Source organism: Balaenoptera ricei, chromosome 15, assembly GCF_028023285.1.
Source record: "Balaenoptera ricei isolate mBalRic1 chromosome 15, mBalRic1.hap2, whole genome shotgun sequence".
NCBI classification, from domain to species: Eukaryota; Metazoa; Chordata; class Mammalia; order Artiodactyla; family Balaenopteridae; genus Balaenoptera; species Balaenoptera ricei.
The window spans coordinates 27,929,150-27,952,661 of NC_082653.1; the positions used below are offsets into that span (position 1 = coordinate 27,929,150).

Consider the following 23,512-nt stretch of genomic DNA (forward strand, 5'->3'; position numbering starts at 1 on the left):
AGGAGTCAAGTGAAGAAGGAAAAGATATTCAAGCAACAGAAGCAGCCTGTGCAAAGACCTGGAGGCTAGAGCACAGGGTGTGTTCAGGCTGGCTGGAGAGTCACAGGAAGATGTGGTTGGGAAAAGGCCAAGAGGAAGTGACAGGGCTTGTCAGTGTAATAAGAGGCTTGATTTTGTCCTAACACCCTCCACTCTGGCCGCCTTCATTCCATTCATTTAACACTCTAACACTCATATGTTAAGCACCAACTCTTTCAAGGCAATGGATTGCAGCAAAATAGTCAAGTCCTTTGGGGCTGGAATTCTAGAGTTACACAATATATAATCTGTAATAATGCATTGAAAGAAACATACAGAGTGACATGTTTAATAAGGAAAACTGATTTGTTCTTGAGGGGTCAGGGATAACTTCCCAGACAAAATGTTTGAACTGAGATCAAAAGACCATATAAGAAGTTAATTGAGGACTTCCCTGGTGGCGCAGTGGTTAAGAATCTGCCTGCCAATGCAGGGGACACGGGTTCGAGCCCTGGTCTGGGAAGATCCCACATGCCGCGGAGCAACTAGGCCCGTGAGCCACAGCTACTGAGCCTGCGCGTCTGGAGCCTGTGCTCCACAACAAGAGAGGCCGCGATAGTGAGAGGCCCGCGCACCGCGATGAAGAGTGGCCCCCACTTGCCACAACTAGAGAAAGCCCTCGCACAGAAACGAAGACCCAACACAGCCAAAAAAAATAAAATTAATTAATTAATTTTAAAAAAAAAAGTTAATTGAAAGGTGGGGGTGGGGGTTAAGTGGTGGTAAGGGTATGAGCCTAGGTTTGCGTAAGTATAACAACCCTATAGTGGGAGGAGGCACAGTGGATTCTAGAAACCAAATGAAAGCCAGTGTTTAGAAACAAACCACTCTAGGTATTGAGGAAAGTGATGGGCTCTAGGCTGGATATTAGGAATGATTCCTAGAACACCATGGAACTGACCTACCAGGGGAGCTACTACCTCTCTCACAGTCAGAAAGGAGCCAGGAGGCCATCATTGGAAAGGCTGAGTTTGAGGACACGCTGCGGAAGCTGCCACTCAAGGACAGGATGCTACTGCCAATGCTACTGCTAGAACAGTGGAATGTCAAGCCCTTGAAGCCAGAGATCATACACTAGAGTCTCCACAACCTTACTTAAAAGCAAAAACAGCCAAAATTGTTTGACTTCTGCCTACTACCACCTTCCAAACCTCATGTAAGTGTACCTAATTGCTGGAGCCCTAGCTGCAAGGGAGTCAGGAAATGCTTTTGCTTTCCAGCATGAGTAGCACAGAAAGCACACTAACAGTGGGAATGGGAGCTGTCTGCCGACCAACCACATCTGGCACAGCCAGTGTGGCTACAATGCAGAGAGGGGGAGGGAGATGATGGTTCAAAATAAGACTGGAGATCTCTTGGGGAGGTCTGGTCAGCCATGTTTAGCATTTGAGTCTAAGAATGATGAGGCGCCATTGAAAAATTTTTGAGCAAGGAAGTGACATGATCAGGGTTATATTTTTAAAAGACCATTCAGGATACTTTGTAGAGAATGGGTCAGAGAGAAGCCCAAGCGTAGAGAAGTCCAGTTTACCAAGGTGACAGATGAGGGTACCTTGGAGCTGGATGATGCAGATACAGAAAAGCAGGCAGGGTAAAGAGATTTTTAGGAGGTTAAGTCAACAAGACAGACATAGGCTGGAGGAAAAGTAAGTACCAAGGATGTGACCCAGGTTTCCAGCTTCTGCAATTGGAGAGATAGTGGGGCCACTCCCTGAAGTGTAGAACAGAGGAGAAAATCCAAGTTTGGGATGAAGGTCTTCAGTTTGATTTTGGCTGTGTTGAGTTTGAGGTCCCTGTAGAGGATATCTAAAAGAAGGTGTGGGATGGGTGGTTCAATATCCACAGGCCTTAAATTCTAAGGAGAGCTCTGGGCTTGAGATATAAACACAGGTGTCCTATAGCAATGGTTTTCAAACTCTTTAACCACATTCCACAGAAGGCATACATTTTACATTGCAGCCATCCAACATATACATATGTATACTTATATATAAATAAACAAGTTTATACATAGAAACAAGTTTATATATAGAAAGAAATAATATGATCTCTGTGGGTGGTGTGCTCTGATATTTTCTATTCTATTGCTTCTTCTTTTATAAATGCTTATATGACCTGTTAAGTTGATTTTATAATCTCCTAATGGGTCATGAGAAAAAGCATAGGGGAAAAAGATTATAGCAACTCGGATCATACCTTATGCAACTCTGACATGTGAGAGTTTTCCCTGATGGAAAAAGATATCGTGACAAACTAAGAAAGGACAGCCAGAAAGGGAGAAGGAAAACAAAAGAGTGTAGAGATACATAAACCAAGGGAGGATAGCTGTAAGTGGCAGGGATTAACTGTATTGAGTGCTGCAAGAGGTCAAGTAAAATTGGCCTTGAGAAATGTCAAGATTCATAAGTCAGGATTGAAGAGTGCCCATTGGATTGAATAATGTGGAGGTCATTGGTGAAGACCTTTTAGAGTGTTGGGAGAAAGAGGTGGACTAAGGAACAAGTAATCTTCCTAAAATGCCAATCTAGCACTCTGACCCTTTTACTCCCTCTGGGGCTCTCTACTGCTCTAGGGAGTCAGCCTAGCATACAATTCCTTTTGCAAGAGGCTTCTGGGCCCCTTTGGGACTTTATTCTCAGCCAGAGTGCCCATTTCCCTACTTCATGTCAACTTCAGGTATGGCTGACAAAGAGCAACCAGAAGGAGTTCAGTATGATGGAGTGTGGAATGGTATAAGAGGAAGCTAAGGAGTCAGATCATACCAAGTTGAAGGTGGAATTCCACGGGAACGTTACCAGACGTGGGCAGAGCCAGTGGATCCATACAGCACCACTTGCTGGCTTGTCAGAGTGACTAAGAATATTTGGGGGAGGACATGTTTCATGAAAATAAACAGATATGTTATGGAGGAGAATGCAAACTTTGCAGAGTTTTAAAATAAAACATGGACCAACATCTTTGGAAAGCAGTTTGTTTGGTACTATCAAAATTTTAAATTTACATAATCTTTAACGCAGCAGTCATAGGAAATGAATCTATAGCTAAACTTGGACAGGTGCACAAAGATGTTATATGTCAGATGTTATGTATGTTCACTGATGCATTACTTAAGGTACCAAGGACTGGAAACAACCTGATTATCTATCAGCTATGTATCAATAGTAGTTAGGCTATGGCACATTCAAATAGTGTAACACTGTGCAGCTGTTAAAAAGAACGGCTATTAAAAACCATCTAAGACACATTTTAAAGTGAACAAAGCAAGATATGGTATGCTACTGTTTACATTTTAATTTTACTTTTTTCAGCTTTGTTGAGGTGTAATTGACAAATAAAATTGTAAGATATTTAAAGTGTACCATGTGATAATTGATATACATATTACATTTTAAAATGATGGAATAAATATATACATATGCTTATTTATGTATAGAATAATCTGGAAGGATATTAGTGAAATTGATAACTGTTGCTTCTGAGAAGAACTGGATATTTGGGATTGGGGCTGGAAGGAAAATGTATTTTCCACGGTATATCCCTGGGGGGTTTCTTTGGTTTTGTTTCTATTTCATGTATTATCTCTGGCAAAAAAAAAAATTAACAACAAAAAAATGCAAAACACAACACAAGACTTCAAAGAAATTCCTGTAGACTCTGTAGAAACAGGAGTCCGTTTCCTCTATCTTTAAAAATAAGACATTTTGATGGGAAAGTTTAAAACTCTAGAGCAGCCAAGCCAACTCACTGGTCTCCCTGCTTCCAAGCTTGGTCTCCTTCCACCCAGGAAAATCGTCCCCAAAACAAAATTTGATCACATTAAGCCCCAGCTTAAAAGACCTTCAAAGACTTTGTGTCCTCCCTGGGGCCCACCAGGCCCTGCCTGGCCGCCCAGCCTCCTCTGGGCCTCACCCCCTCACCCAGGCTGGGCTTCTGCTACTCATTCCAGGAATTCACCCTCCCAGACCCGTGGTTAACCCTTACCTTCCCTGGTGCTCAACTCTAATGCCACTTCCTAACGGCAGCCTTCCCTAACCTTCTAGACAAAACCCTCTTACACTCCCCTCCTTTTAGTGGTCACTGCAGGTACAGTGATATGTTTATTTATGCCATGGTTTGATTAATATCTGCCTCTGTCTCTCAATTTTGAGCTCCCAGAGGGCAGAGACCAGGACTTTTTTTGCTCTTGGTTAGAGTTCCAACATTTCGCACTGTGCCTGGCACATAGTAAAAGCTCAATAAATATTTATTGCATGAATGATCTAGAAATTACTTGGCTGTGGTTACAGATCAGGATATGTACCTCCTTATCCTTTTTTTATTCCTTTTTTTAAATTGAAGTATAGTTGATTTACAATGTTGTGTTCGTTTCAGTTATACAGCAAAGTGATTCAGTTTTACATATATATATCTTTTCAGATTCTTTTCCGTTATAGGTTATTATAAGGTATTGAGTGTAGTTCCCTGTGTGGTAGGTCCTTGTTGTTTATCTATTTTATATACAGTAGTGTGTATCCTCCTTGTCCTTTGTAAATGACACTCAAAGTATCCCTTACCACACCTGTCACTGACTCTCTACTGAATAAGGGCTTATTCATTCATCTTCAAAAAGCAAATTCAAATTTTGGGATTAACAGATACACACTACTATATATAAAATAGATAGACAACAAGGACCTACTGTATAGCACTGGGAACTATATTCAATAACTTGTAATAACCTACAATGGAAAAGAATCTGAAAAAGTTATATACATAACTGAATCACTTTGCTATACACCTGAATCACAGTAAATCAACAATACTTCAATTAAAAAATAATAATAAAATTTTTTTTAAAAAATCGAATTCAGGGCTTCCCTGGTGGCGCAGTGGTTGAGAATCTGCCTGCCAATGCAGGGGAAAGGGGTTCGAGCCCTGGTCTGGGAAGATCCCACAGGCCGCGGAGCAACTGGGCCCGTGAGCCACAACTACTGAGCCTGTGCGTCTGGAGCCCGTGCTCCGCAACAAGAGAGGCCGCGATAGTGAGAGGCCCGCGCACCGCGATGAAGAGTGGCCCCCACTTGCCACAACTAGAGAAAGCCCTCGCACAGAAACGAAGACCCAACACAGCCAAAAATAAATAAATAATTATTTTAAAAATTCAATGTAAAAAACAAAACAAAACAAAACAAAAATCGAATTCACTCCTTCAGTCTTCTCACTTTTGGTAAGGGTTTCCTTCAGCCTGGAAGTCAGGCCCATCCTCCCCTATTCCTCTGAGGGCATATCACTGAGACTTAGCCTGCATGTCCCCCGCACTGTGAGGCACAGTGGATTGTGAATACCTAGCTTCAACAAAACACTCCCTTATCCCTGGCAAGAGTAGCTCTGGCCCTGAGCCCTGCCCTTCCTCAGGGGGTGGGGTGGGAATCTGTAGGCACAAGAGGAACTGCCCACCCAGAGTCTGTGCCCTCCCTTTCCAGACCATTCTCTGAAACCCCAGAATTCCCTTCCAAAATATCCCTAAGCTCAATTAGAACCTTCGTGGCCTCATCCCTGGGTTCATCTCAGCTGAGGGCAGTCTGCACTGCCTGATGCACCCCTTACAGACCTGAGGCTTAGGTCTCAGAGTAGCTGTTTGCAAGAGACAGCTGGATGTGGAGGCTGGGGTGTCCACTCATACGTGCTGGGTCCCTCACTGATGGGATGGGAGGTAGCCAGACAGGGGTTGGATGCAGGATCCAGGGCGTAGCCCTCCCTGGGCCAACACACCCTGGCACAGGCCTCCAAGGGTCCTGGAATTCTAATTCGAACCTGGCTCTTCCAAGTTGTTGTGAAAGTAGATCCGTCAAGGAGGAGAATATAACATATTTCATTTAACACCTTAGATTGATGATGGATGTATCACTTCTAACTACAGAGACATGTGGTATATGGGCCTCCAATTGAACTCTTGTCCTGGGCACTACAAATGCCCCTGTTTGGTTGTACCATTTCTTAGCTCAGACAAGAAATGTAAGCTCTCTGGGCCTGTTTCCTTACCAGAAAAGTGTGTTTAATGGTAACTGCCTTATCAGGGCTGATGAGAAAATTAAATAAAAATTCATGTAAAGGGCTTCACAGAGTGCCAGACCCTCAGTAAACATAGCTCTCATCGTTATTTTTTCCTTTTTGTCCTCTGGCTAACATCTCCCATGATTTTCTATATGACATCCAAACTGGTCTCTTTTGTAAGATTTCCACACTGCTCCTCCCTCCACATAAGGATAACCCCCTATTCTCTCCACCTAGTCAAATCCTACCCTGTCTTCAATTAAGGTAATAGCTGCTGGTGACTGCAGTTTATTAAGTTTCAGGCATCGTTTTAAGAGGTTGACATGCATTATCTCAACTCAGTTCTGACACCAACACAACGAGGTGGGTACTGTTTATCATTCCCCAAATACAAGGACACTGGTATCTGGAGAGTTGAAGCACTGGCATCTGGTAAGTGGCAGGGCCATTGGGAATGTGAACCCGGTCTTACTACAGAGATAGGTCTCCCAAATGCCTAGTCACGATCCTGTTTGCCGCCCCCTCCGTCCTTCCAGTGCGCCGGCGAGACCTCTCTCCTTCAAGCCCCCATACTGAAGGCTGTCATACCCCGTCAGGTCTGTCTGCGGACTTTCGGCCTCAAAGGGCGGGCACTTGTCTCACGCCACGTTGCCCACATCAGGGATCCTCCCTCCTTCTCTCCTCATTCTTCCTCCCTTCCTCCCTTTCTCCCTCCCACTAAGTATCTCGTTCCTACTCTGTGCTAGGCTTTGTGTTCGTTCACATGCAAAATGTTACCAATGGAGAGGTCAAGGGAGGATGGAATTATATGTCATTCTTCTCTTTCGTCTTTAACGCCTTTCTGTTTGTCTGATTTTTTTCCAGTGAGCACGCAGGCCAGGTTTCTCGAACCCAGTTCAAATGCTGCTTTGCTTGGTTGGTTTGGTCGGAAGAAAGCCCTGTCCTCTTAACTCCCAGCCCCCACGCCTCCTCCACCAGCCCTCAAATCCAGGCCGCCCATCCCCCCTCCGGAAGGGGGGAGTTGGGAACCAACGCCGAAATCTGAGTGGCTCTTTCAAGCCTCCGTTGCCGTGGAAACCGGCAGCACAGGCCTTGGCGGTCCTTTACACCATCCTGCAGCGACGCAGCCAATGGGCTATGAGCTCCATCCCAGGCGTCCCCGCCCCACAGCTGCCCGGCAGCCCACCAATGGGCAGGTCCCTTGGCTTAGAGTCCTGCCTTCCGCTCAGGGACACCGCCAGTGAGCTTCGGTCCTGCTCTCCCTCCAGCTTCAATGAAGCAACAAGACTCGATTTTTCAAAAAAAGGAATTATCCAAATTAGAAGGAACTAGCAGTAACGCCTCTGTCAGTTGCAGCCTGAATAATCTTTGGCTGGTATTTTATTTAAGGACAGCAAAACTGTTCCAATTAGACAACAATATATGTCGTTCTCTACTAAAACAATTTTAGGCAATGAAAATTTAGGCAATGGGGTTGATATCTGCTCTACGTGGATTTCTTTCAATATAGGTATTTTCATTTAATTTTAAATGATCAAGAAGCTAGTCATCTTTCCTTGTCTGTATTTCAAATGCATACAAATGAAAGACGCTGAGTCACTGAGACATTGACCTAAGTAATTGGTAGCTGACTTTTATTGGACAAAACATATTAAAACTGTAGGATAAATGAATATTTCTCTTAATCCATTGAAGAAATTCCATTTTTAAGGCTGACTATGTAATTGCTTTAACACTCTAAAGTCTAAATAAACTAAATGTGTTTTTAAAACCCTGTGCCATCTTTTTAAAAATGAACTTTATTTTTTAGAATAGTTTTAGATTTACAGAAAAATTACAAAGATAGTACAAAGTTCCTATATCCCCAACCCATCCTGTTTCCTCTATTATCAACATCTTACATTAATATGGTGCATTAGTTACCATTAATAGTTTATTCTGATTTCCTTAGTTTTTACTTAATGTCCTTTTTCTATCCCAGGATCCCATCCAGGATGCCACATTGCATTTATCTCATGTCTCCTAGATTCTTCTTGGCTGTGGCAGTTTCTCAGACATCAACAGGACTTATCACTGTTGGTGTTGATCTTGATCACCTGGCTGAGGTAGTATCTGTCAGGTTTCTCCTCTGTAAAGTTGCTCTTCTTTTACCCCTTTTCATGTTCTCCTCTTTGGAAAGAAGTAACTATGCTTGGCCCACACTTAAGGAGTGGGGAGTAATGTTCTACCCCCTTGAGGGTGGAGTATCTATGTAAGTTATTTGGAGTTTTTCTGCACTGAAGATGGGTTTCTTTTCCTCTATTTATTTAGTCATTTATTTACATCAATGGACTCATAGATACTTATTTCATACTTTCAGTTATAATCCAGTACTGCTTAATTTTGTTGCTCAAATTGGTCCAGATTTGGCCTTTGGCAGCTCTTTTAGTTGGCTCCTGTGTCCCTTTGACATATTCCCATCTTTGTGTGTCTTTTGTTGTTCTTGAGCACTTTCTTACCTTCTGGCACTATATGTTGCCCCAGACTCATCTTGTATATTCCCTGCCCCAGTCCTAGAATTAGCTGTTTCTCAAAAGTCCAGATTCCTCCTATTTCAACTAACAGAACAAAGAAATATATGTGTATATGCTAACCTGTGTACATAAACATATCTATGAATATTTCTGTATGTAACCATCTGCATCTATATTAAGCTAAAGGTGAGGTCCTATTTATATTTCCAGCTCTAATCCATTACCACATGAATCATTCTCGCCTCCTCCCCTTGCTCATCTGTAAATTCCCACTCCAACAATGAGAAACCGGCTCCCAGCATTCACCAGGAAAAATGTATAGCAACCCATACCCCTGTGGGAAACATTATCAACTTTATGTACACTTTCTTTTGCTTTTAGTTTTACAGACCCCGCTCGTTTCTAAAGTTGCTTAAGTCAAGCTCCTTTCCCCCACCCCCTTTAATGAGGCTGTTTCATACATTTGTAATACAGTTTGTTTTGTCACATTCTGCATTCCATTTTGGGATTCTCCCCAGTCATAAATGATTTTTTAATTTTTCATGCATTAAGATTTGTTCTTTCTAAAGTATAGTTCTATGGGTTTTGACAAATGCATAAGGTCTTATATCCACCATTATAATATACAGAAGAGTTTCACTGCCCTAAAAAGTCCCCTGTGCTTCACCTATTCAACCCTCTCCCCCCCAAACCCTGACAACCGTTAGATCTTTTTGCTATCTCTATAGTTTTGCCTTTTTGTACATTTTCTTTTAAAGAGAATACACACAATAGAGTACTTTTGTTGTTGCTCCTGTTACAACTCATTGACTTTTTTTTTTTTTTTTAATTTATTTTTTTGGGCGGCGCCACGCAGCATGTGGGATCTCTGTTCCCCAACCAGGGATCGAACCAGCGCTCCCTGCAGTGCCAGCGCGGACTCTCAGCCAGTGGACTGCCAGGGAAGTCCCACAACTCATTGACTCTTTACCATGCTCCATGTCCTGAAATATTATGCTCTCCCATTTTGCAGATGAGAAAACTGAGGCAAATAAGTTGAAGAAACTCCCTAAAAACTCATAACATTGAACAAAGTTTGACTTCAAATACTGGGTGCTTTGATTGTTTAAAGCCCCAGTATTTCCATGCTTGACTTCTGAGTCACCTATGGGAGTCCTCTATATTTATCCAATAAGGTGGGAATGACTTATTTCCCAGTTTCCCCAGGCAGTCCCAGTTTATTTCTGTTGTTCCAGCATAATCATTAATAGTGTCCCCTTTCATGATAAAGAATATGGTCACCTCCAAAGGAAAAGTCTAATGAATTTCAGAGTCAGGTTGTGGGAATTGTACTCTAGGAGATGTGGAGATGTACCGATGGGGTGTGATGTGAGTCACCAGATGGAACCCACTGTCCAGATAAAATCAGCTCCTCCATCCTAGTCACCGTCCCCTTCCTTCCCCCAATCTGATGATTCCCCAATTCCATCAGCCCTGCTGGTGCTGCTAAAATGCCCCTGATGCTGGCCTCTTCTCCCCATGAACATGCCTCCAGGTCTGGTCTCTCCTTGCTGCCTTGTGCTTCTCTGAGTCTCAAACTACATCTTATGGACAGGCAACCCAGAATTCCGTCAGGATCTTTAAGACTTTGGGATTTCACAGAGAAGTTTAAAAAACTCCTCTCACCCCTGAAAAAAACTCTTCATCTTAAAATTTGGAGATGGACAAAAATTGCCAACTTCTTATTTTGCCAAGTAAGGATGAGGAAAACCTCCATCTTCTCTATTAGTACTGCCTCTTAGAAATATAATGCAAGCCGTAAGTGTTATTTTAAATTTTCCAGAAGCCACATTTTAAAAAGTAAAAAAAAAATTAAATCAGAGAAACAGGTGAAACTAATTTTAACGTATTTTATTTAACCCAATATATCCAAAATGTTATAATCTCAAAAATATTAATACGATATTTTAATTTTTTTTGCTAAGTATTTGAAAACCAGTGAGAATTTTGCACTGTAGCACATTTCAATTTGCAGTAGCCATATTTAAGTGCTCAAGAGCCCCATGTGCAGTTCTATAACATTATTCAGTAAAAGAGCCCTGTAATGTACATACACACACACACGATCATAATCTTTGAATTTTTCAAAGAAGACATTTAGATGAATCAAGAAATGAATTACCTTGTTCTTATTGCTCTCCCTCTTTATTATGAATGTCTTTGAGGACCGTGCTGGTTCAAAGACTGATGTTTTAGAGCTAGACACAGTTGGGGTGGGTGGAGTTGCATGATGGTGTCTGTGACAGCCACGCCCACACCCGATTTGGCTCCTTCCTCCCTTCACTGAACAGGTATTGAGAGTCTGTGTTGTGCCAAGATCTGCTAAGTGCTAGGGAGAGTGGAAATCAGGTGGGTCCTTTGATCCCATGGAGCTTCTGCTCTGTTGTGGTGTACCAAGTGGGGCTCTGCAGGCAATGAAAGGGTGTATTGTCTGCGGAGAATTTGAGAACAATAAAACTGATTGAACATCTCTCTGCATTTTATTATTACCATGTGCCCGCAATTCTAAACCATGTCAGTGTTAAGACACTCCTCTCTGAAAATCAAGTTGTTGGTCTACCTTGAGTCCTAATGATATATTTGTAAGCTTCGAATCAGCATATTTTAATCACTTGTACACTAATAAACATAATCGCCTACAAGGAAGATAATTCAGAGCACTCCCAGCTATACATTCAGCCCCTAACACACACCAAGTCAGACACAGCTACACGCGTTAGTTTTGAGAATAAGTTCGTAACAGTCCAGAATTGTTCAAGCTCGCTTCCTGAGTACTTGTGTCTCCAGCCCCTTTGGTACAACATATGGCTGTGTTTAAACAATAGATTCAAAATAAACAATGATAGCACAGTGATTAGGAAGCTGAAGAACCAGAACTTGAGTTGCTTCAATTCTGTCATTCTATGTGACCACTTGAAGCTTTTGTATTTAAAATTTAAAACAGTGAAACAAAGAGTGAACGGCCAAGCGTGGTAACAGCAAATTTTATTATTTAGTAAAATAGTATTATATATAATATTATTATTTAGTAAAATTGTGTTTTACCGAATTTGAATCATATATATTTTTTAATAGATTTATTTTATTTATTTATTTAATTTATTTATTGGCTGTGTTGGGTCTTCTGTTGCTGTGCCCTGTCTTTCTCTAGTTGCCACGAGCTGGGGTGGGGGTGGGGGGTGGGGGGGGCTTACTATTCGTTGCGGTGCCCGGGCTTCTCATTGCGGTGGCTTCTCTTGTTGCAGAGCACGGGCTCTAGTCGCGCAGGCTTCAGTAGTTGTGGCACAGGGTCTTCAGTAGTTGTGGCTCGCGGACTCTAGAGTGCAGGCTCAGTAGTTGTGGCACACGGGCTTAGTTGCTCTGTGGCATGTGGGATCTTCCCGGACCAGGGCTCGAACCCGTGTGCCCTGCATTGGCAGGCGGATTCTTAACCACTGCGCCACCAGGGAAGCCCCTGAATCATATATTTAATATTAAAATTGATTCTTATTTTTAAAGTGATTTCTTATTTGTTTTTAAACTGTAATGTAATTAATGGAATGGAATGGAATTATTATTGCAACAGACCACTGTGTGGGTGTGTTTCTTTTATTTTTCAAAGAAATATAGCAATATAATTGAAAAGTATGGATCAAATACTCTTTTCCTTTTTTGTACTGTAATATTTATTTTTACCGACATGATTATGTATACAAAGTTCAATAAAAGAGTATTGTCACCATCTGCATTTCTTTTCTGGCCATTATCATTAGTATTATTCATTGTATTTCATGACTGCTGCTGAAAATAATGTCATTTAAGGGAGCCATCTGTTCTGAGTGTCAAATGAGCTAGGCAGGTCACTGGTGCACTGAAGAAAAGGAACATGGGGTTAGGAGAGCTCTAAGGAGGCAGACAGAGGCAGGAGTGCTGGAAAGGGTGAGGGAATGGACCTCACAACACCCTGTGTGGGGAAGCTTGGCTTGTTCCACAAACTGAAATGAGACTTGTGTGACTAGAGAGTGGATCAAGACCGAGAAATCGGGAGAGGAGGTCAGATAGGTGAGCAGGGGTCAGACCAATCTTGGCCTAGTGGGCCAGGTGAAAGACTGGTGTTTATCTTGAGAGTAATGGGGAAACCACTGGTGGGTTTTAACAAGGGAAGATGCACAATCAGATTTTTGACTGAAAGACACCATCACCCTGCCTTCAGGGAGGAGAATGGAATGGAAGGAGATCTGGTGGGTACAGGGACCAGAAAGGAGGCTGGGCAGGTACCCAGATAAGAGATGATGGTGGCCTGGACCAGTGGGGCAGCAGTGGTCAGCATCTCTCCAAGAACCTTACCATCCATCTACCACAGTCCGGATTGAACAGCTCAGTGGTCAGCCAAGCCTTGAACTACTGTGGCCGGCAAGGTTTAGACTCTGGGGCACCCATTTGAAAGGACTCAGGATAGTCTGTGTGCACTGATAAATACCACATCCCAGTGGCAGACCAGAGTTTTGGGTTTTGGGTTCCAAAATTTCACTTCCTCCTCTGGGCTCCCGGAGGAATTTGAGCACACTTATGATAGAGCACTGACTTTCATTTAATAAATAATTATTGAGCACCCACTGTGTGCCAGGCACTCTCCTAGGGACAGAGCAGGAAAAAAAAAAAACAGACAAAAATCTCTGCCCTCTTTGAGCTGGCATTCCAGTGGAGGGGAGATGGGCAAAAAACAAGTGAACAAATAAAATAATTCCGGAATGTGGTGAGTACTATGAAGCAAATAGAAAGGGTGATGGGTTAGAAGAATGCAAGCAAAAATTAAGATGTCTAACAATACCAAACTTTGGACAGGATGTAGACGAAGAGGATCTCTTCTATGTTGCTTGTGGAAAAGTAAATTGGTACAACTTGGAAGTTTCGAATCACCTTATAAAAGTTAGCACTCACATATCCTCAGATGCAGCCACCACACTTCCCATAAAATACCTGGGAGACCTTCCTGCACTTGAGCACCAGGAACACATTTAGGATTGTTAACAGGAACACTTGTTCATAAGAGCAAAAACCTGGCGATAATACAAATGTCCAGGGACAGGACACTAGACAGAAAAATTGTGGTACATTCCTGCAGTGGAAAATGAATGAACCCCACACAGGTGCAATAATTTAGATGAATCTTACCACTATAATATTGAGTGAGAAAGTAAATACCAGAGTATTACATACAGCATGATATCCTTTTTTTTTTTTTATTCCTCTTTATGATACCCTTTTTTTAAAGCTAAAGACAAGAGAATATATTTTGTTGGGTTTTTTTTTAATGTTTATTTATTCATTTGGCTGCACTGGGTCTTAGTTGCGGGATCTTTGTTGCTGCATGCGGGATCTAGTTCCCTGACCAGGGATCAAACCCATGGCCCCTGCATTGGGACCGCAGAGTCTTAATTACTGGACCACCAGGGAAGTCCCAATGAAAATATTCTAAAATTGATTGTGGTGATGGTTGCATAGCTCCCTTAATATGTCATTGAATTGTATACTTTAAATGCATGAATACTCTGGTATTTCAATAAAGCTGCTAAGCTTTTTTTAAGTGTAAGGGAAGACTCAGGATAGACATTACATCAGGTGAGGGAAAGCAGGGGATGGGATGGGAGAGAAGTTCATAGGGAAAGGTGGGTTATTATCCATGTTCCAGTTCCTGTGTTGGGTTGCTGATTTCACTGGTTTTTACTGTATTATATATAAATAAATATATACAAACATGAACTGAACCAATCATGGACAATGATAACAATGTCACAGACCAACAACTCTGTGTACCTGAGATGCAGGGGAATGTGGGTGGGCGACAGCAGAGAGTGGTCAGGGCAGGCGTCTCTGGAGAGTCCATGTGAACTGAGGCTAGAATGAGATGGACCAGCCATGTGGGGATCCGGGTGAAGAGTTTTCCAGGCTGAGGAGATAGCATGTACAAAGGCCCTGAGGTGGGTCCAAGCCTTCTGTGTTTGAGGAATATCCAGGAGGCCAGTACTTCAAACTCTAATAATAGTAATGGCAGCAGCTACAGGGCCACAGTAAGACCTTTGAGAAGCCCTAAGCACTGAAAAGACGGCAGTGCCCATCCTATGTAATTTAAAATAAAACAAATATTAAGTAGGAAAAGTGTAAAAGTGCTAGAAAATTTTTAAAAAGCTTTTATTTTTCCCAGGATCACTACTTTGATGCCTTTTTTCTCATTATGTTGGTGTTTCTAGGTTGGTGGTGCCCTGAGTCTCTGATAACTAATATTTGTTGTGCATTTACTGTGCCTACATCCATTTATCCCATTTAATCTGTAAAATAACCATATGAGGAAGAAACTGCTTTTTCCTATTTTAAGGACACGCAAAGGAGGCAGCCGGATATGAATACAGGAATTCTGACTCCACTGAGCAATGAACCGTACAAGCTACCGTTGTTAAGATTCAAACTCGGGGGTCTCCAAATCTCAGTGTCCAATAAATCGCCGGAGAAACCATTTGGTCGGGAGCGGAGCCTCCTCCTTCCGAGTGCCCTGTGCCTTTAAGAGTCGCCCCCTCCCGCCGGCGAAGATCCAATTTCCCTCCCGGGCACCCAGAGCAATCACCCCGCCCCCAGCGTCTGCGGAGCCGCACGCAGGTCCTCCCTCCCCCACCCCACACCCTCCGGCTGGGCTCTCCGCGCCCGCCCGCCCACGGGCGGGTGAGGTCTACTGCCTGAGACACGCACCTTCCAGTCCGGACACTGCCCACTATGCCCCAGCAGAATGCTACCCTAGAGACCCCCATCCCGACCCCTCCCAGCTCCTGATTCCGTGGAGGGACGCTTCAGCGCCCCCACCCATCGCCCGGGCCCACTGCGCGGTGAAGGTGACCTCCCCCAAGGGGCAGCACACGCCCAGCAATGCCCGAGCGGGCTCACACGTGGTGAGATGGGAGCGCGCAGCCCCTCCCCGCCACGCGCCTCGAGCGTGCGCCTCGGACCCGCCCCTTGGCCTGGCTCCGCCCCCGTGCCCGCGCACGCTTCTCCAGAGCCGGGAGGGGCATCGCGCCCTAGTCTGGCACCAGGCTGGTCTAGGTGTGGCGTGGGACCTGGGAATGGGGCACCTACGCATCTTCGAACCTCGCCTGAGACGTGTGAAAAGCGGAGTTCGTCCTCCTCAGGACCCTCGGCTGGTTGGGCGAGGTGCCCCGGCCCCTTCGTGCGCTGAGGGAAGAGAGAGCTGGGACGGCGAGCCTAGGATTCGAGCCCTAGTCTGCAGATCTTTGGTGTTTCCTACCTGGAAAGTGGGCGTCATGTGCCCTTCTTTCTCAGGACTCTCGTGGTGCCTCAAAAGAGAAGAAAAATATAAAAGGGATTCGGTTCATTGGGCCCATAAACATTTGTTGAGCGCCTATATGGCTGGATACTAGGCAGGGGCTACATCAATGATACGATGAGGTTGTTGTCCCCTTAAGGAGCTTTCATGAGCCTAGGTCTCCTCACCTTCTGCTCTGGGGCGACTAAAAAGACGCCCCCGAAAGAGGAGGGAGCGGAGGTCCTACCTGGCGGCAGGTGTCACTGAGTAAGCGAAAATTTCAAAGGCAACGCGGGGCGGGGACAGGCTTTCTGGAGCCAGAAGGGAAGCACGCTCGGCGTCCCCCACCCCACTCTCCCGCTAGTCCCCAGCCTAAGAAAAGAAACCGACTTCATCCGACACCCCCAATCCCAGCCACAAGACCGCCCAGCCCCGCAGCACGAGCCCCGCCCCACTCCGGCAGCCAGCGATTGGGAGATGCAAATACCAGGTTCTCTGCCCAGCAACGGGTGACGCGCCGCCCGAGCGCGAGGCGTGGCCCGGCCGCAGCCCAAGCGGGCACCTCGGTGTTTACACGGGGCGGCCCCGCGCGCGCCGCAGCGGCCCGCAGACGGAGAGGGGGAGGGGTGGCGCGCGCGCCGGCGGGGCCGCGCGGGGAGAAAGACACTGGAAGGCGGCGGGGCGGAGAGAGGCGCGCGCGGGCCGCGGCCGAGCAGGAGGCTGCAAGGAGAGCCCGCGGGGGCCCTGGGAGTGCAGTTCGTCAGCCCCCGCAAAACAATGTGTGGCGTGCTGCGGGGCGCAACTTGCCGGAGGCGGCGGGGGCGCGCCGAGCCCGCCTGAGACCGCGCCGCTGACTTCTCCCCCCGCCGTCCGTTGGGCCCGAGCGCCCAGCTTCTCGCTCCCCAGCTCGCGGGGGCCGGGCCGAGCTGCAGGGCGGGGCCGCCCCTCCGTCGCTGCTGCCTCCTCCCCCACCCCCAGCCGCTGAGGATGCGGACGGCCCCCGGCGGCGTCTAGCGGCCCCGGGCCCAGGCGCGATGGTGCAGCAGCGGGGCGCGAGGGCCAAGCGGGACGGCGGGCCACCGCCCCCGGGGCCCGGGCCGGCCGAGGAGGGGGCGCGTGAGCCCGGCTGGTGCAAGACCCCGAGCGGCCACATTAAGAGACCGATGAACGCGTTCATGGTGTGGTCGCAGCACGAACGGCGGAAGATCATGGACCAGTGGCCCGACATGCACAACGCCGAGATCTCCAAGCGCCTGGGCCGCCGCTGGCAGCTGCTGCAGGACTCGGAGAAGATCCCGTTCGTGCGGGAGGCGGAGCGGCTGCGCCTCAAGCACATGGCGGATTACCCGGACTACAAGTACCGGCCGCGCAAAAAGAGCAAGGGGGCGCCCGCCAAGGCGCGGCCCCGCCCCCCCGGCGGCGGCAGCAGCCGGCTCAAGCCCGGGCCGCAGCTGCCTAGCCGCGGGGGCCGCCGAGCAGCGGGAGGGCCTTTGGGGGGCGGCGCGGCGGCGCCCGAGGACGACGACGAGGACGACGACGAGGAGCTGCTGGAAGTGCGCCTGGTCGAGACCCCCGGGCGGGAGCTGTGGAGGATGGTCCCGGCGGGGCGGGCCGCCCGGGGACAAGCGGAGCGTTCCCAGGGGCCGTCGGGCGAGGGGGCGGCTGTCACCGCCGCCTCCCCGACTCCGTCGGAGGACGAGGAGCCGGAGGAAGAGGAGGAGGAGGTGGCGGCGACGGAGGAAGGCGAAGAGGAGACGGTGGCGTCGGGGGAGGAGCCGCTGGGCTTTCTGTCCAGACTGCCCCCCGGCCCCGCCGGCCTGGACTGCAGCGCCCTGGACCGCGACCCAGACCTGCCGCCCCCCTCGGGCACGTCGCACTTCGAGTTCCCGGACTACTGCACCCCCGAGGTTACCGAGATGATCGCAGGGGACTGGCGCCCGTCTAGCATCGCCGACCTGGTTTTCACCTACTGAGCCCACCGTCAGCGGGGCGCGCACGCCCCCAAACCAGCTGTTTACATACAGGAATCAGGTATTGGGGCCCCTCGGAGGCCGAGGCTGGCACCCCATCTCCCGCACAGCCTCCCCCCTCCTAGACGTGCCCAACCCCCTTCAAATCCAGACATGCCCTTCCCCCGCAGACACACCCCAAGGCAGCCCAACCCCCACCCTTTCTCCGACATCCAAGCCCCTCCCCATCTTACCCCCTCCCGCACAGCCACCAGCAGCCAGCCCCCCCCCCCTCCGATACACCTCCCGTCCTCTCCAAGAGACCTGTACCCCTCCCCCATTTTGCACACGCCCCTCCTCACGGCCGGAGGACACGCCCCTGCCCTTGCTCCGGACTCCCTCTGCCTTAGCCTGGCCCGCCTCCTGTCTTGTTTGGGGGGGGCGCTGCAGCTGGGCGGCCCCGCGCCCTCCTCCCTTGCCCCTCCCTCCCAGGGAGGGGGAGGGGCCCGTTCCTTTTCCCCGGGAACACTGGGATCCGCCCCCTTCTCGCGCATGCTTAATGCTTCTTGGGGAGGAGGGAGCTGGTCCCAGTCGAACCTCAAGCCCCTGTCAGCCGATCCGGGAAGAAGGGGGGCGGATATAGAGCGATCCTGAGAAATCTTTTGATCCAGGAGCCACGGCTTCCGTTCAACCCGACGGGGCGTCACTGCCTTAAATGGGAGGAGCACTCGGAAGGGGGAGAAAGAGACTAGCCGGCCCGGAAGGGTTGGTGTGGAGCTTGGAACTCCCAAGTGGCATAGCCCCTTATCCCTTACGGGGTTGCCCAACCCACGTGCACCCACCCCTCACCGACTGCATGACTGCCTCTACAGCTTGTCTTGGTTCCAAGAAGCCAACCTTTCTTTCCCCCGCCTGGGAATTGGGGGCAGGGTCTTTCTCTGGAAATCCTTCAGGAGAGAAAAAGAAAACTCAGAACCAAGACACGTAACAGTTGGTTTGGGGACAGGGTCCTTATGCTCCACCCCCCCCCCCAAGTGCCCTTATCACCTCAGGGCACACTCCCAGCCTGGGCTCCTTCCTAAGCCCACCGCCCCTTCCTGTCACCCAGGTCCCTCTGCCTACAGTATTCAGTGGGAGAAACTGAGACACGTTGGTACTAGGGGGTTGAGACTGAGGCATAATAGCAGATGAAGTGGCAAGAAGAGCCCCACTTTTCAGCAGCTGGCTTCAGAGAGACCATCGACTGGGCCAGTGAGACTGAAGGGAGGGTCAGAGCAGTCTTGGGCCGTTTGCGCCTAGTGCTGCTGCATCCAGTTCGGAGTGCCCTCGGAAACCCTGCCCCTGATGCTGTTACCCCTCTTACTCCAGCTCCCCTCTCAAGCCCTGCCCCTCCGGCCTCCCCACGCCCCATTTGCCCTCACTACCTGTATCTCACCGGCGTGTGTTCACCCTCCTGGGTGTGCACACACTCTCATTCACACACACAAATCTCAGGAACAAACGGTCCCAGAGTCCTCCGGGACCCCTGCCCAGGGTCTCTGCAGGTCTCTGCCCCACGCGTTCCCGTCGCTGACAAAGCCACCAGCTGCCTCCTTTAAGCTTGGTGCTCCGGCTCTGGGCCTTTTTGCGCGCGCGCTCTTTCTCTCTTTTTCTCTTTCTCTCTCTCTCTTTCTTTTTCTTTTTCTTTTTTTTTTTTTAAAGAAAAACAACAACAAAAAAGACAATGAAAAATCCCAGAAAACGTCATGTGAGTGAAGAGATGTCACTGTCTGTGGTCTTGGAGAACTAGTCTCATAGCTGAGGGGAGGGGGCACTGGCACCCACAGCAGGACTTCTGCCAGGACTGAATAAAGTGTATTTGCCCCATCTCGCCCTGTGCTTCTACATGTCTTTGCCTTTCCTCAACCCTCCCCAAACAGTTTGGCAGATTCAAGTCCATGTGACTTAGCACCATGCAGGAAGAGCTGGGGGTTCCAGGGCAAGGAGGCACCTGGCCCCTCTAGGCCTCTCTGCTCCCTCTATCTCAGGACTCCTGGTCTTCGTTAAGGATGGCAGACTCACCCCTGCAGAGGCCAGGCAGGTGACATGAATGAGAGAGTCTGGGTGGACACTGGCTTCATGACCCACTTCAAGGGGAGCAACTGCTCACTTCCTGCCGGTTGTGACCCTGTGGGAATGCGGCCCACTGTGGCCAGGGGGCTAGATTTTTCAAGAGAAGATGGAAATCTGGATGTTTCTGTGAACATCTCAATTTCAAAATGAAAGCTGAGTGAAATATTTTTAAATCCTTGTGGACCAAGTGAAACACGTGTGCAGGCACACCTAGTCCGAGGGGGCCAGTTTGACCCTGCCCTTAAGATTAAGAATCAGGGTTGAGCCACAATACCTGGGCTCAAAGCCTGGCACTGCCACTGAGCACCTGTGTGACCTTGAGCATGTTAACTTTACCCTGACTCTTCTTTCCATATGTGTAACGCGGGGATGATAATACCTGCTTCACAGGGTAAAATGAAGTTCGAGGTGAGAAGCATTTAACATGGTGCTCCATAAATTGTATTATTCCATTGTCCAGAGGAGGAAACTTAGGGTCAAGGTGCAGAAGCAACCTGTAAAGGGGCTTCAAGCAGCCAAGGTCAGTGACAGGGCCTCAAATTTTGGTTTCTGTCTCCTGGTGAAGTGTTACTTCAGGGTGCTTGCCTCTCCCTCCCTGTTTGAATCTGCAGATGGTGTTAGGCTGGCAGCTCAGGGTGTGGAGTAGTGGGGTTCGTCCCCATGCCTAGCACATAACTGGCCCCCAGTGTAGATGTCTTGAATGACTGAAGAAGAGCAGCAGAAGCCACGGTGATTCCTGTCCATGAGATTCTTACCAGTGTGTTTTGGGAACTGAGACCAAGGCTTTTCAAAACTTTTGTCCCCCTACACCTGTCCGCCTAATTCTTCCTCTGCCAGATCCAATGAATTCCTAAGGTTGGACAAAGCCTGTTCCCCAGTAAGAACCAAGGCCAAGTGTGCAAGTCTCATTCAGAGGGTATTTGGGGACTGGGATACCCATAGATGCTTTAAAAGAGGACTAAAGCAGGTTTGGGAGGGCTGGGCACCTATAGAAAGGGGGCTTGGGGCCGCAGGAATTACGGTGAGCGCTTCCTCTTGGCCTCTGATTGGAAGCAAGATTGACCACAAATCAAAACAAAACCTTTAAGAAAGAAAAGGTGGAAGAGAGCCACTTCACCCAGGGCAGCCTGCATCTGGTGTCCGAATGAGCACAGGTGTAAAAGCCTGCCACTTCAGTTCAAGGTGGGACAGACACAGGGAGTACCTGCCCCCCTCCCATGTCCTCACCCCAGGGCCCCTCCAGGGTGGCTGAGGCTTTGCCTGGCCAGCAGCGCAGTTTGGCTTCCTGAACCCAATTCTGTCTCCTCCCTCTTCTTTTCACAGGTGTTTATGCCTAATAAATATCTTGCACCCCAAACTCAGTCTCAGTGTCTGCTTCTGGACAACCCAGTCTGCAGCGGAGGGTGGAAGGGGCTGGACAAAGGGAAGGGGATCACTGGCCCAGCAATTGCAGCTGGGCACCTCTGATGCCCACTCCCTCAGGAGGAGTCTCGTTTCCACCAACACCGTCAGCCCCAACCTCGGGGCTGCACGCTCTCCACCCTTTCCAGTCGGCCTCAATTAGAAACACCGACCTCAGCCCACAAGTCACTCAGGGCCCTCTGCTGATGTCATTCTCATTCGCAGTCCCTCCCCTGGCCTAAGCTGCAGAGAGAGAGGCTAAAAGTCTGTGTTTGCCCTTCACGATGCCCTGGGAGGGGGCAGGGCAGGGGGCGTGTAAAACGCCAGGCCTGAGACGGTGCTAGAGTACTGCAGGCCTTGGGCAAGCGCCTCCCTTCGCAGGCCTTAGTTTCCCCCGGGTGATGTGGGGGAGGAGGAAATACGAATAGAAGAGAGACCATTTATTGTTATTTTGGTTCCTTCCATTTCTGAAGGAAATGGATTCTGACCTGTGAAAGGTGGGGGCGAGACCTGCTTATGTGGACTTTGGGGACTCCTAGTGGCTGAGAGGAGTAGGAAGCATTGCCGGCGCGCGCCCTGGAGAGGTTGCAGGGTGTGTCCCACTCTAATCCCCCTCCATTCATGCTCTCTGATTCATCTCTGGGTCAGGTTCCTGGCCGGGGCTATTTGAGCTATCTTGGTTCCAGGGCTTTAAAAACGCCTATACGCTGAGGTATTGGCCATCTATTCCTATGTAACGAAATGCCACAAAGTTAACCGCTTAAAACAACATGCATTTATTATTTCATAATCCCTCTGGGCCCGGAGTCCGGGCATGCCTCAGCTGGGTTCTCTGCTCAGGATCTCTCACAGCTGCAGTCACGCTGTTGGCTGGGCTGCATTCCTTTCTGGAGCTCAGTGTCCTCTTCCAGAATCACGGGGTGGCGGGCTGAACTCAGTTCCTTGTGGTTAAAGGACTGAGGCCCGCATTTTCTTCCTGGCTGTCAGCTGGTACCACTCTGGATTCCTAAAAGCCACTCAGTTTTTTTCTTCACAGGCCCTCTCTCAGTGTGGAGGCTTATTTTGTCAAGGAGCAGCAGGAGAATCTTTCTGCACCTTCAAGTCACTTGGCTCAAGGAAGGCTCTCTTTCAAAGGGCTCACCCAGGGAAATGGTCCTTTTGATTCACTAAATATCAACTAATTTAATCACATTTACCTTGATCACATTTATGAAGTCCCTTCACCTTTGCCAATAATGTAAGCTAATCACAAGAGTGACATCCATCATGCTCCCGGGTCTTACCCACACCGAGAGGAAGAGGTTATGTTGGGCACGCACACCAGGGGGTGGGAATCTTGGGGGCCATCTTAGAATTCTGCTTATCATAGCTGTAGCTTCTCAAGCTTATAGCTCCATCCCGACACTGCCAGACTCATTATGTCTAGCTGCCTTCTTGTCGTCTTCACTGGGATATCTAATCGGCACCTGAAACTTGGCATGTCTAAAAATGAAGTGTGGTTTCCCCAATCCTCCCAAGCCTGCTCCCCCACCCACATCTTCACTTCTTCACATATTACTTTAGCTGGCCTTTTAAGGCCAGCAAACTTGACTCTTCTTTTCCTCATAGCTTCATATCCCTTATAGCCTATTGGTTCTATCTTCAAAATGTGTCCTGTGTCCTATCACCTCTCACCTTTTCCATGGCCACCCTGCTGGTCCTGGCCCCCATCATCTCTTGCCCGGTATCCTTTACCAGCCACCTTGCTGAATTCCTTGCTTTCTCCTTTGCCCCATTCAGTCTTGTTACCCACAGAGCAGCCAGAGGAATCTGTTTAAGCTATAAATCAGACCATATACCATCTCTGCTCGAAACTCTCCAATGGCCCCCGTCTCATTCAGGCTAAAAGCAAAAGTCCTCAACAAGGCCTGTGGAACCCTGTGTGATCTGGCGTGTGGCCCACCCTGGGACTCATCCTTGCTACTTTTTCCTTCTCTCACCATGCTTCAGCCACCCTGGCTTCCTTGCTGTTCCTCAAAACTGCCAAGCACACACCCACTGCAGGCCCTTTGCACATGCTGTTCATTCTGCTTGAAATGCTCTTCTCCCAGGTTTAC

At 48.3% G+C, this 23,512-nt stretch overlaps 1 protein-coding gene across 1 annotated transcript; it reads left to right on the plus strand.

The window, feature by feature from the left end:
• Nucleotides 1-16,569: 16,569 nt before the first annotated feature.
• On the plus strand, nucleotides 16,570-21,372 carry SOX12 (SRY-box transcription factor 12). Its single transcript, XM_059897423.1, has one exon. The coding sequence runs from the start codon at nucleotides 16,989-16,991 to the stop codon at nucleotides 17,925-17,927; it is 939 nt and encodes a 312-aa protein (XP_059753406.1). The 5' UTR covers nucleotides 16,570-16,988; the 3' UTR covers nucleotides 17,928-21,372.
• The last annotated feature ends 2,140 nt before the right edge of the window (nucleotides 21,373-23,512 follow it).

Excerpts from the sequence above, each read along its gene's own strand:
- SOX12 (XM_059897423.1), top strand. The coding sequence starts at position 16,989 with ATGGTGCAGCAGCGGGGCGCGAGGGCCAAGCGGGACGGCGGGCCACCG.